General features: G+C 33.9%; 1 protein-coding gene across 3 annotated transcripts; it reads right to left on the bottom strand.

Annotated features, from left to right (window-relative positions):
• Positions 1-2,730: 2,730 nt before the first annotated feature.
• LOC121392409 lies at positions 2,731-13,786 on the bottom strand. 3 transcript variants are annotated; one of them, XM_041523633.1, is made up of 5 exons: positions 12,909-13,786; positions 6,163-6,299; positions 5,061-5,178; positions 4,411-4,583; positions 2,731-2,982 (listed from the first exon to the last, which is right to left on the bottom strand). In XM_041523633.1, the coding sequence occupies exons 2-5, from the start codon at positions 6,226-6,228 to the stop codon at positions 2,797-2,799; spliced, it is 543 nt and encodes a 180-aa protein (XP_041379567.1). In that variant the 5' UTR covers positions 6,229-6,299; positions 12,909-13,786; the 3' UTR covers positions 2,731-2,796. The 3 variants fall into 3 exon arrangements, with proteins under 3 accessions (XP_041379567.1, XP_041379568.1, XP_041379566.1); XM_041523634.1 differs by having other exon boundaries at positions 2,731-2,997; positions 4,406-4,583; XM_041523632.1 differs by having other exon boundaries at positions 2,735-2,997.
• Positions 13,787-14,250: the final 464 nt, after the last annotated feature.

Raw genomic sequence — 14,250 nt, forward strand, 5'->3', positions numbered from 1 at the left:
TGACTTTGAAAAATACTTGATTATGATTGGTCATTTACTGTAAATCATAGGTGATTAATGATGGAGAACCACCTAATATTTAATTAGGCCGCTTTAATGACGTAGGAATACGAATTGGCTTTTTGTTTTGATTCACGACTGGCTTTGTTTCATTATTATGAATGATTGTCACTGAAGAGAATTGAAATATCGTATTTTAAAAATTGTACCATTTTAAAAACACTAATCTGAATTGAAATTACAATAAAGTGTTTTAGTTTGGAGGAATGAATGCAAAACGATGGTCCCAAAAGGCCTGGTGTCGACTACAGCTGCATTTAAAATGAAACAAATGACAGACTATTCCTTACTTATGTCAGTTTCTGAACTTTTTGTTCTACAAAATGAAAGAAACAATGGAATAAATTTAATAAAACAATTTTACACCAAAACACCTACCGTTATTTTCCAAAATATAATTTTATACTGTGGCTGAAGAACTAACAAAGTAACATACTTTCCTTTCCCAAAACAATTTCAGATGCACGTCATGACAATGCCAATTTCCCTACTGCATGTGTTTGATCTCAAAAAGAGACAACCAATCGTAATCTTAATTTGGTATGTTAGTATACTGTTTTATAACTGTTATTAACAGGAATTTACTCCAACAAAGTGGGAGGGTATCACCTGTTCACTCATGTTCGCGCCACGTATTAAAAATAGTTCCCACTTAAAACATATTTTAGTCATGGTAGAATGGATATAAACACACTCCGATTTAATTTTTAATGTCATCTAGTGGTGTCAAATCCACCATAACCTACCTCAAAAATTAAATCGGAGTATGTTTATCTCCTAATTATATCACTGTTAACAAAAATTCCAGGTAAAAAAAGTCCATTAGATTGGTCGCTCTGAAATCTCACCTCCATGAGAATCCATGATATTCAATGAGATCTTCAATAATGTTGGATGCGTCAAGGCCATTGCCCGCCTGTAGAAAGATGAAAATATTTAAATATAGAAAAGAAATGTCTTGGCTGAAACTGAAGACTAACATATCAGTGAAATAGCTAAAAGAATTTAGGATAGATGATCTGGCTCTCTTACTGTGTTAGTTTCACAACGCGTGCAAGGGGGGGGGGGGGGGGGGGGGGGGGGGGGGGGGTCCTAAATTGTGGTGAGCGACGTTTCTAAAGTGTACGGGACATGACACATGCTCTCCGGGAAAATATCTTTTAAAATACATATATATACACACACACACACACACACACACACACACACACACACACACACACACACACACACACACACACAACACACACACATACATGTACATACATACACATGCTCTATGGGAAAATATATTCGAAAGCATGTTCCTTACCCCTGAGAAACGTCGCTCGCCACAATTTACCCCCCCCCCCCCCGCTCTAGCATGCAGCAAGCTTGCAAAATGAAAATATACTTGCGGGAAGCTAGCGAGTTGAAGATATGCATGCAGCAAGCTTGCAGCAAGCATGCAGCAATTATTTAAGCTTGCAAAATGCTTGCGGGAAGCTTGCAGAATTACTGACTACCTTACGCGAGCTAAATGTTAGCTTGCAAATAGCTTGCATTGCTTGTACAACCTTGTAACAAGGTTGTGACTACCTTGCGACAACCTTGCCGCAAGCATGCATTTTTGTTTGGGAAGTGTGATACAACTACATACTAAAATTTACAAATTGCAAAAAGCAGTTGCATCCAAGAACAATATAATTATATTATAAAATATATTAAACCAGTGTTTTGGCGTTGTTTTTTTTTTAGGTTTCCATATTTTTAAAAATTTTTTTTATCTTAAAGGCGATAAAACAAAAACCTAACCCAGAAATATTTGTAACAGCTCCTCATTGTCTGTTGTGGATTGTAATTTGATTGAATAATCATGAAACATTGTCTGGTGAACATAGGTTCACAATGAGTTAGCAGTCACTGGCACTTTATAGAAATATTACTGGTTCTTACCGTTTTCAATTGATTTAACATTATGTGCACACTATTCTAGCAAGCTTGCACTAGCAATTTGGTTCTAAATGTAAGTCTGTTTACAAAGATGTTAGCATAAAATAGTAGATGGCTGAATTGAACTTCTGTCTTAATGCAAATAATTTATTTAAAGGTCAACCTATTGTCTTCACACACTGACAGTGACTCAATAACTAAAGGTTAATCTAGTTTTATCTATGAAAAATAAAATAATACAAACAGTAATTAAGACAATTAATTACAAATCCAAAAATTAATTATGGCTTAACATGCATTCAGATGAACATCCATGGATGTAACTATGACTCAGGTTTCAATGACCAAATAACAATTTAAATATTGACCAATTACACTTCGCCTTTTATAGCGTTATTCGGGAGCATACCTAAAAATATCGGGCGAGACTATTTATGCAATAGGTGAACTTGTTGGTCTATTTCAACATTAAAAAACAGGGGGAAAAGTGCAGTAATAAACTCTGGATTGTATACTAGTATAAACAGATTTTATGGCTATACCATCACAGGGCTTTTTTTTTTTTTCGTCTTGAAACAAATTTTATATAAAATTTTATATTGAAATTAGTTTCCGGCATACTTCGTAATTCACCCGAATCATTTTGTATAACCTTGGCATAATCCCGAATATTTTCAAATTCTTTTCAAATCACTGGCATGATTTTGCAAGTAAGGTTTTGATTGGTCAAATGAAAGGTCAACTGGATATGAGCTCCAATGGGGTACTGTTAGATCCACAGGTAATTAATCAGTGGAGCTAATTTTAATTAGATTGGATTTCCAATACTGTTGTTAGGTGTGAGATAAAAAATAAATCACCTAAAATATTAGTGACAATTTCAGCATTCTTGGATGCAAGCCACTTCATTCCTTTTTGTGTTCCAAATAGTACTGGTACATCAGGGTTTTCAGCATCCAGGCTGAAGCCACTAACATGGAAACCTGAAGACTGTAAGATATCACACTGAAATAAATCCAGTTAGTTAATTTATACATAGAAAATTAATTAATATTTTATGAACTTATTATTTAAAACACATCCAATAATTTAACTAAATGTCAACTGCTCAGCAAATTAAGATGTAGAACTAACTACATACTTTCAAACTGTCCATCATTAACAAAATACACACCCACAGCATTTTCATTTTAAGTTTAAATTCTCATGTCTATTGTCTGTGGGGTGGTTCATATAAAAGATCCCTCGCTGCATTAGAAAAAATGTAGAGGGTTTCCTCTGATGGCTACGAGTCAGAATTACCAAATGTTTGACATCCAATAGGCGATGATTAATTAATCAATGTGCTTCAGTGTTGTTGTTAAACAAAACAGTCTATTGCCTACTTTTTTATTTACCAAAGAGGTTTTTCATTCAACCCAGACTTCTACTTTTACTACTTTGCCTAGTTCTTTATTTTAAATTGAAAAGGCTGTGTGTGGAAAAATATCCCCCCGGTCCCCTCCCCTCCCCTCCTGTAACCCTAACCCCTAGCCCTAACCCTAACCATTGCCCTAACCCTAACTAAAAATAATAAAGAGAGGGTGGGGGACCGGGTGGATATTATACCCATAGTAAGCATAACTGACCTGTCTGTTTATGCGATCAACAAGAAAACTGATTAGACCTGATTGTTCATGTTACATTTTATGAAATGTAGTTTTTTCTCCAGTGTGACCTTATTATTTCACAGATAATGTGTCTATTTTAACACCAGACATGTTTTATTAAAGTCGGTACCAAATAATGACAGAACGGCTTCTAAAAAGTTACATATTTAATATTATTACCCCAGCAGGTCTAATGAACAATACTATTGGATGATTTGATGCTTACAAACCAATGTCCTTGTCGGTACTAAATATGACATCATCACAATTTGGCAAACACGCACAATGACATCATGTAGTTTAAAGAGTTTGTCTTTACAACTGTCTGTTTTTGGTGTTAAATTTATAACAAAATGTCACTTTAACGCAGTTCATTATAGATTTTGTACCAGAATAAAGTGAACTTTTGTTTTTGAAAATTATCTATGAACTTGATTAAATTACAAAGTTATAGCAATACTCAGAACATTGTGTAAAGTTGTTTATATCGTTTCTATACATGTCGAAAATTAAGGCTTTTAGAGAAAAAATAGCTAAGGTAATAAATAGAATAACAAACTCTGCACCATTTATTATCAAATTTATGTCCCTCATGAAATAATATTCATTTGTCACTAAAGCTCGTGACAACTGAAAATTATTTCACTCAGGACATAAATGTGATAACTGGTAACTCGTTTATTATCCTCTATATACCTGGACTTGGCCTAGCTCAAACAAGTGGACTTTAAGAATTCATTAAAGTAAATAAAAACTGAAAGCACCTTACCGATTTATTTATGATGGACATGTGCTTCTTATAAAGCAACTTCCTGTCACACCCTTTATTGGGGTCTTGGCGGACCTTTTCTGCCTGTATTTTAAACTGTGCCCGGTCTTCTTCAGAAAGTTTTTTCCACTCACTGGCACACAGTTTAAAATACATTTGTTTGGATAAGTCACCTAAAATATAAATAATATCATACAGTAAGCACAAATCAGTACTTCGAGAGAATCTTATTCCAGACATTGAGATTGACACCCACAGATGTAACTATCATCCAAGTTTCAATGAGAAAACATTGATAGTTTGTCAGAAGCAAATCTAAATGCACGAACGTCACAGGACTTAGAGGTACATGGCAATTAAGGTAAAACTTACATGTATTGTTGTGTTTATGTTAGTAAAATTTTTAATTTTTAAGCTGAAGTTAAACAAGATTAAAAGAAATATATTAGTATATTAAAACATATTTGTTTTGTTTTGTTTCATAAACCATATGAATTTCTTACTAGTTCTATTAATTACTTAAAATTGTAACTATTTAATAACCTGTTTCTCTATTATATGAGTCTAGAAATGAACTTAAAATATATTAGAAACAATTATTTAAGTATACATGTATTTTATAAACTTAAAATATTACACAATGAATGCACCTCTTGGGATTGTCCCACAAAAATATGAATACGCATTTGGTCCATATGTGTAGGCAACCTTCTTTGGTCCACAGACACCTGCATGTCTGTCTTTTGCCCGCCGATTTCCAATCCACACCTGAAATTAAAATAACACAACATTAAGTTTTTGGAGAGTACAATGTAATGATATGCATGTATATGTAGAGATATTATTATGGGGTATTCACATCTCAACTATATTTCCTATACTCCTGCAGTATAGTTAGTTGTGAGACTAATATCACACTTCTAATAAATTGTGTTAATGATTTTTTCATTCACACGATGCTCGTGGCATAACTCATTCTTCATTCACAGTATAAATTATTGATACTGTTCACTTAAAAACATATTTTGTAATGGGTTTGCTGATGCAAGAGTATTTTGCCTCAGCACTTTTTTTTAAAAAATAAAATTGTTTGATAACAATAGACAAGTGTAAATGATTATTGTCAAACCAAACCTGAGCCAAGATTGACCAAATACAACTCACAAAATGTGAAATGAATGTGTGATTTGTTTGATCATGGCATAAGTTTTAATTGAGACCTGACAAAAATGTTACTCAAATTTCATCAGCAGAAAAACTTTCTTAAGTAAATCTATTTTACTTCATCAGAAAATTGAGGTCAATTATTAGGGCCGTGTTATACAAAATAAAATGGGTTACCTCAAGATGTTTTGTGTGACCCATAAATGGGTGAGGCAACTTTTCAATTATCAAAGGCATGTATCATGTTGAGATGTTTAGTCAGTTGAGACTAGATCCAGTATTATGATTAATAGGTAGTAAGCAAGTTCAAATATCACCTGTCATTTTAGCTAAACAGCTGGGTGTGATAATATGCAGCTTGCATTCAGTATTAAGTTCAATGTTTTGGTACAATTTGTTGCAAAGTACACTAGACTGAATAAAAAAGATATTGCATAATAGAGTACAGTTACCAAATCGTTATAAGATAGATCAAGATATTATGCAGCTTTATAGCAAGGCATCTGCAGTATTTCTTTCCAATACTAAAATGCTAAACAGCTAAAGTCTCATAACAATCCAGTCTTTAGACAAATATTTGACAATTACCTTAACTTTTTCCTCAGTTAAACCGGTTTGACTGGCAACAGATGCAATCTCCTTACACCCTGCCATCTTAACACCAGCAAGCCAAGCTTTTTCCAAATGTCCACCTGGACGGATGTCAGATCTTCTCTCATTCTTTTCTGAAATTGGTACATATGCATATAAATAAATGCAAAGAGTACGTTGGTGTATTCAGAAAACAATGTATTTCTTAAATCACACACAGTATTAAGAATGCAATATTGATTAATTACTTGCCGTTGTAAAATTAATTCTTCTTTATCACCAGAAGTATTTTTACTTTAATAATTATACCATGTACATGTATTTATACATCTGGCTTCTTTTTTTGTTGTCATTAGGGCTGCTTCAAACCTGAAAGGCTAGAGGCCTCTTAATTTGAGCAGTCGTGCAGGAAAATCGTTAACGGAGTATTCAGTATATCTGGTAAAAACATAACATCAATAACATTAACATAAAATTCTAATGTTAGCATGTTATACTTGGTTATTGTTTTGATGATTTCGAATAAAATCAATTCATCATGACTAGCATTAAAGGTGTTTATTATTATGTTGACACAGTCAATAATATGTGGTAAGCAATCTAAATTACTTTGTATTCTCTTTTATCCTAAATTGTTAAGGACATTGGCCTATAATGGTGCAATTTCACCTAAACCTTGATATTATACAATTCATACTGATGATACCAGTATACGGCCTCAGATTACAGTTATCTTCCCATTTGGTTGTCCAAAATCCGGAAGTTTCACCGCGCAAGTAGTCTGCTGTTTGACTGTGATTATTTCATGGCAGACAGCTATGAAGTGGCAACTGTTTGACTGAAGTGACAGGGGATAGCATGTAGTTTGTAAACATGTGTAACTTGCTGACATTGAAGACTTGTTTGTGGTAATTCCGGCCCATGCAAAAGTAGTGCTTTTTGTGTAAAATGGGTGTACTCCGGCCTGGTTTAGAGGGTGTGTCTATTTAAACCAATATGCTGGGAGAAAGAGTTGGACAACAGGGGTTGTCCTTTTCAGGGTATGTGTCCCCCATGCAGGCAAAGGTACATACAAAACTTCACGGGCCTGCTGATATTAATAAAAATGTTATAGCCACTAAGGCTATATAGAAACATATAGCAAAATTAATTGTGGTCTGAAGCCTGATATAGTTCACACATTACACCGGTTAAATGCTTGATTCTGATGAAAGTATTATAACCAGAGAGGTGAAATTACACAGATTGATTGTGAATACCACAAGGAATATGAAAACTAATTTATTTATTTTCTAAATATTTTATTAAATTAAAAAACTTTTTTTTTTGAATTTATTAAAAATTAAAATTAAAATTTTCAACTTTTAAATTTCAATATCCTCCAAAATAGCATAAAATGACCTCTGATGTTACTACAGGTTGTTGCAATATTTTTTAACAGTTTTGAGCTAATAATTTGGTAAAAAAGAGCAAAAGTTGGATTTTGTTAGTCAATATTGAGATTTTAATGTTTTTTTACATATTGAATTTTAATGAGTTTCTCAATTATTGCAATTGGACAGAAGATCTAAATATAATGAATATATCACTACTAAATGTAATTAAACACTTTAAATAAATAGTATACAGTTTTTAACAAGATTAAGTACTCTAATAATACATTTCACCTACATTTATGTAAATTACACACTTCAGTCATTTTTCAAAAATGGTCTTTCATCCTTAGAAAATCTAATAGGCTAATATTCTTTGCTGTCTGAATGTATTTATTGTGTTCAGTAATCAGATGCTGGTATACTTGTCAAGTTTATTGCAGAAAATGTGCCAAAAAGGTTAACATTTGGCAAGTAATACATATGGCAGAATAATCCATAATGCATATTCAGTGGTCATTACTACAAACATCCTTCCAATCAAGAAATACTACACTGAGGTATCCAAGACACTGGCACATGACTACACTTCTTGACAGTTATCACTGGAAACTGAAAAATATGGTGCAAGTACCTCTTGGTAGGATTTATATCAGCATTTTGTGACAAAATCTTCATTTTCAAAGTTGTCGTCAACAAAAAACATATTATGGTGTATACCTAAGTAATATCTGTAGGGCATATTCATATTAATATGCATTTATATGGACTGTTTTGCCTTTTACAAAGTGGCTACATGTCTAATACAGTAAATGAAGTAGATCAAGTAAATACAGCAGGTCAAAATTGAATCTGAGGCCTATCATGTCTAATTTCCCCTGAAATTAGTGTGTAAAAATTTGTTGCAAATGGCCCCAATTTTGTGACTTTCACCATCCCTCTGACACATTTTTAATAATGTATCATGAATTCAGTCACCATATCTTTACTAAGCCTCCACTTATCATATCTAAAATGCAAAATTTTACAGTTTTAGATTTTTTTTTTTTCAAAAATTTAAATTTAAGTTTAATATTTCATTAAAAATGAAGTAAAATCTAATGATTGATTTTTTTTCCTTTAAATATTTCAAAATCTTTCCAAGACAACACTGTGCAGATAGAACATATGTAGAAGAAAAAATAGCTGCTCATTGTATGAAGAAATTCCAAAATTTGATAAAGTTATTACATTTTGAAGTTGGTGTCCCTCAAGTTTCCATTGCTAAAATTGGCCATGGCAAGGCACTGTGGTAGTGTTTTAACACATCCTCTATATACTCTCAGTTTAAAGGTGACATCCCGATACTTAATGAGCATTGCTTTAATATGTATATCATTGGAATGCATTAGTGTGGGCCAGTTTTTAGGGGGGAAAATGGACTGATAGGCCTTAGATTACAGTTATCTTCCCATTTGGTTGTCCAAAATCCGGAAGTTTCACCGCGCAAGTAGTCTGCTGTTTGACTGTGATTATTTCATGGCAGACAGCTATGAAGTGGCAACTGTTTGACTGAAGTGACAGGGGATAGCATGTAGTTTGTAAACATGTGTAACTTGCTGACATTGAAGACTTGTTTGTGGTAATTCCGGCCCATGCAAAAGTAGTGCTTTTTGTGTAAAATGGGTGTACTCCAGCCTGGTTTAGAGGGTGTGTCTGTTTAAACCAATATGCTGGGAGAAAGAGCTGGACAACAGGGGTTGTCCTTTTCAGGGTATGTGTCCCCCATGCAGGCAAAGGTACATACAAAACTTCACGGGCCTGCTGATATTAATAAAAATGTTATAGCCACTAAGGCTATATAGAAACATATAGCGAAATTAATTGTGGTCTGAAGCCATACAGGCTTTGGGCTAATCAGTTTTGTAGTTGCTGATAAAATGATACGTCATAAGGCAACATAGCCCAACAATAAACATAATTCAGACATTCATCCCAAAATTGAGCATTGTCGACCATGAGCACAATACTTGTTGATTAGAGGACTGCACTTCTGAAGATGCTTACCAAGATCATGTGCCAGTTGTGAAATATTATTTCACTTTCCCCCTGTGCATTTTTAAAACTATGGATTGACCCTTGACAAATCAAACATAGTTTATTCTTCTATAAAATTGAAATTTAACATGTAATGTGTTCTTCATGCTACAAGGTTATAATGTCTAAATTCAAAGTATACAGAAGGTTCATGCACTTATATAAGTTAACTCAATAGGCTACCATGAATAGTACTCATGAGATAGCCAGTTATAAAGGTTACCAATTCTGTTCAGGAAACTTAGACAAATATTCTTTCCAGGGATCATGACAGCAAGCCTATGGAAACTAGAGGTTCATGGTATTGTCACTGCTAGCTTGTTCAATGTTTATACCTTTTGGGTAATTTCCTTCCAATTTATGTATGAAACATTTCTCATGATACACCTTCAGATTTTAATAAAAAAACAATTTTTCTATAAATATGTTGTTGATGGAATGCAGTGAGACACAATTTCAGTCCTAATTTCCCAATTGTCACGCCCCTTTTCAAATATGCGAATGACAATTTTTGAAGCCTCGATCTTATCTTGAGTACAGATAAGTTGAAATTGGCACATTTAGTAACTGGATCCCAGGCTTTCAGAATATTTCTTTATAAACAGTGTAACTCAGTGTTAAGCTACATGCAGTGTTAGTAATAGGTACTAGCTGAATAATTAACAAATTATAATTTTCCAAGGATTTCACCAGTTTATCAATGGCCCTTAAATTTATGATCCACTTTGGAGTTAACCATATGGAGTTTTTTTTAGATTTGCGGGTTTTATTGTTTATTTGATCCCTCAAATGTCATTTTTGACCTAAGGCGTTAGCCTGAGGTGAAAAATGAAACATTTGCAGGCATCAAATAGACAATAACACCCGCAAATCTAAAAACCTAATATGGTTATGTCCATTGTAAACTGAATTGTTTTTTTTCTACAGAACTAACTGTATATTTGGTATTTCTTGTAAAAATACCTGACTACAATCTAACTGTAGACCCTTGAATCGTCAGATTCACCTGTTCCAATTGCTAATGACGTCATTAGCTTTCCGGGTGTTATTTTTATTTCATCCCGGAAAAATAATGTAATTAACCAATCACAATACAGAACACACTCGCCATCAGTTTACAATGCAAATTACATGTTTGATGTTTATGTATAGGTATATGCTCAGTATCAAACTTAACTCTATCACACAATTGTAGGATCTCATTCATGAAGATTATGCATCAAGTGGTGACAAATTGGTGTGACTTCCGTGACAGAGTTTGATGTAGATTTTATTTTTAATATCAACTACAATAAAGCTCTTAAAGTAAACATTAAACTAGCTTTATAGTGAATTTAGTTGTAAGAAATTTAGTATGTGTGTGTAATACCATTTGACCTCCAACAAAATTGGACATTTTTAATTCATTTAACATGAACTTAGGTAACCATGGTAACACAAATAATTATAAAAATCTAAATTTGGACTTTTACTATAAGCCCTTGAAAGCATTCATAAAATGCCACAGAAAGTTCAATATACAATGCCTTCAAACATCTGTGGGGAAAACACTACAGAAAAAGTATTTTTATGGAGATTATTTATTATATTTTTTGGCTACGATACGTGAAACAAAATAGATTGCATAAAAACGTAAAAAATCAACAATGTGGACATAAAATAAATCCATTCTTGTAAACAAAAGTGAAGCACCTTCCAGTAAAGAGTGCAACATTTCTAACCGCATTCAGGTGCATGTGTTTGTAAAAAGTATCGTACTGCATGTGTGTGGTTAGTCATTTTCCTTTTTTAATGCCACTACATGAGGGAAATTTTTTTAATTTTAAATTTAACTATACACAGTTGACGAACACTTTGTTAATATTTAAAAAACCCAAAACTAATTAAGTTTTTCAAGCATTCTGGTCCAGTCTGTGTTTTACCCTTAACACCTATCGCTAACACTTGATGTCAATACTGATAGGCATTACGTTCATACCATTGAATACTTTGTGAAATATAATTTTTTTAATGAATTGATTGTTAATTAACACAATTTATACACTCAAAATTATTTACAATTGTTATGAATGGATTATGAATACTATTCACTACAGTAGAGGCACAAAAATGTAGCAACCGTTTGCAGATCAAATATAATAATTGAAAACAAATTCTAACAGGTGTCTTAAAAATCATAAAAATTAAAAGTTTTGGCCTTGTTGATCTGGCAGGTACATATGAGGTCATGTGACACGAACCGAATGTTAATTCATCTTCCTCCATTTTAAGTAAATTTCTACAAGTCATGTGGACCCGATATCGGTAATTTTTAGGAATAAACAAAAACGATTTACTAAAATTAATGTTTTTAGGGGTTTGTTAAGTTTTATATTTATATACTTACTTGTCTGAACTTTATTGTTAATGAAAATTTTATGTTCTAGAACTGTGAAGAAAAAGCTCACAAATAAACAACAAGTAGACGACAACAAATCGGATGTTGATTGCGCGAACAGTGCATGAGAAAACAAACTGAACGGAGTTGGAAGCATAACGCAGTTAGGGATGTTGATGATATAAATCATTTTGACGAAAAGAATTGATAATTATTGCAGGGGCGGGACATAGCCCTGTGGTAAAAGTGTCTGCCTAATGCGCAGTCGGTCTAGGATCGATCCCCATCGGTGGACCCATTGAGCTACTTCTTGTTCCAGCCAGTGCACCACGAATGGTATATCATTGATATTATCAAGGACCGTGTTATCCTGTCTGTGGGATGGTGCACATAAAACTTAAAATATCCCTTGGAAATATACTCTCTAAGATATTTGTTAAAATTACCAAATAGCCGATGATTATTAAATCAATGTGCTCTAGTGGTGTCGTTAAACAAAAAAGTCTGTCTGCCAGAAAAAAAAATTTGGGTAGGCTATGGCACTATAAAATTGGATACAATTGATGTGTGTGCTGAATACCACATTCGATATTGGGTATGGGTGGGTGGGGGGCCTCCCCAGAAAGAAAATGGGTTAGGTTTAGGGTTAGGGTTAACAATATTATACAGTAATACACAACTTAAAAAAAAATCTGCAAAACAATTTGGGTATGGCGCCATACCCATTTTACCCTTTCGGCCTCTGCCCAGAAACCCCGATATATTTACAGAAAAACTTAAAATTAGCTTTAAGAGTACATTTGATATGAAATTACAAATCTATAATATCATCCACGGCAATTTTGTCTGAAATCCCACTCGCTGTGTAAGTTTTATCTTTTAAAAACACTTTTTTTTAATTAATAAAAATGACCTACCAACATGTTCAAAGGAATCTTCGCGCTACTATCTCTACGGAAACGTCCTGGAAACCGAGGCACGTGACTTTAGATTTTCAGCCGCTAAAGGTCTTCATCCACCATCTGGTTTCTGAGTAACTATTACAATGTGACAAGGAAATAACAGGCTACAGAGCCTGCCACTAAGACGAATGAATTAAAATAAACATTGCCAAAAATATTTATTTTAAAAACGTTTTAACCATTATTCTCCATATAAAGCAATATTTAATTAAAAGCGTACGCACGTAAACGGCGGACAGTGACACATGCACCCTTCAGAGCCGAGGAATCACTCGACCAACCCCGAAAATTTGTTCTTTTAGTTCAGTAGGAACATATTTTACAAGAAAATAAACTTGATAGCAAAACAAAAAACAAAAAGAAGAAGAAGAAGAAGAAGGACAAAAAGGGATGGGGTGGGCGTGGGGGTTGTGTCAATTTTGTAAGGGAGGGCCACCTGTAGGCCTAACACCCCGCCGTGAGTGTAGCTTATTTTAGACCACGACCTTATGTGCCTTGATTATTTTTCTATTTTTTTTCTTTTTTTTTACTACACCCACCCCATGTTTTGTTGGTTAGGCTACCCGACCTAATATCTACCTATTAGACAATTAGTACATTGTCTAATACGTGGATATTAGGTCGGGGTCGTACCAAGCCTAAACAAAAATTATTTAATACACCAACTGGTGTATCGTTAACAAGCATTGCTTTCCTTTCCTTTTCTCCACTGGTCTATCTGTGCTTCCTATTAAAGGTAAATTCTTGTTAACAGCTAGTAGCAGTTAACTGTCTGCCCCTAGAGGCGGAAAGGCGGCCTCTGTTAGTGCTGGTAGAAGCTAATAATATCTAACATTATACTGATAGCAAATAAAACAACAAAACCCCCCAAACCAACCCCCAAAAAAAAAACCACCAACCAACCAACCACCCCCCCCCCAAAAAAAAAAAACCCCACAAAACAAAAACAACCCACACACTCAACAACAACAACAAAACAACCCTGATGGGGTGGGCGTGGGGGTTGTGTTAGTTTGTCTGTTTTCTAAAGGAGGGCCACCTGTAACACCCCGCCGCGAGTGTAGCCTATTTTAGACCACGACCGTATATGCCTTGATTTTTTTTTTTTTCTTTTTTTACTATACCCATCCCATTTTGTGTTGGTTAGGCTACCCCGACCTAATATCCACCTATTAGACAATTAGTACATTGTCTAATAGGTGATATTAGGTCGGGGTCGTACCAAACCTAAACATTCATTTTCATTTCAACTTATTTTCGTGCTTATATCCAACTAAGGTTCAAGCACGTTGTCAGC

This window comes from Gigantopelta aegis, unplaced genomic scaffold (assembly GCF_016097555.1).
Source record: "Gigantopelta aegis isolate Gae_Host unplaced genomic scaffold, Gae_host_genome ctg3762_pilon_pilon:::debris, whole genome shotgun sequence".
Lineage (NCBI taxonomy): Eukaryota > Metazoa > Mollusca > Gastropoda > Neomphalida > Peltospiridae > Gigantopelta > Gigantopelta aegis.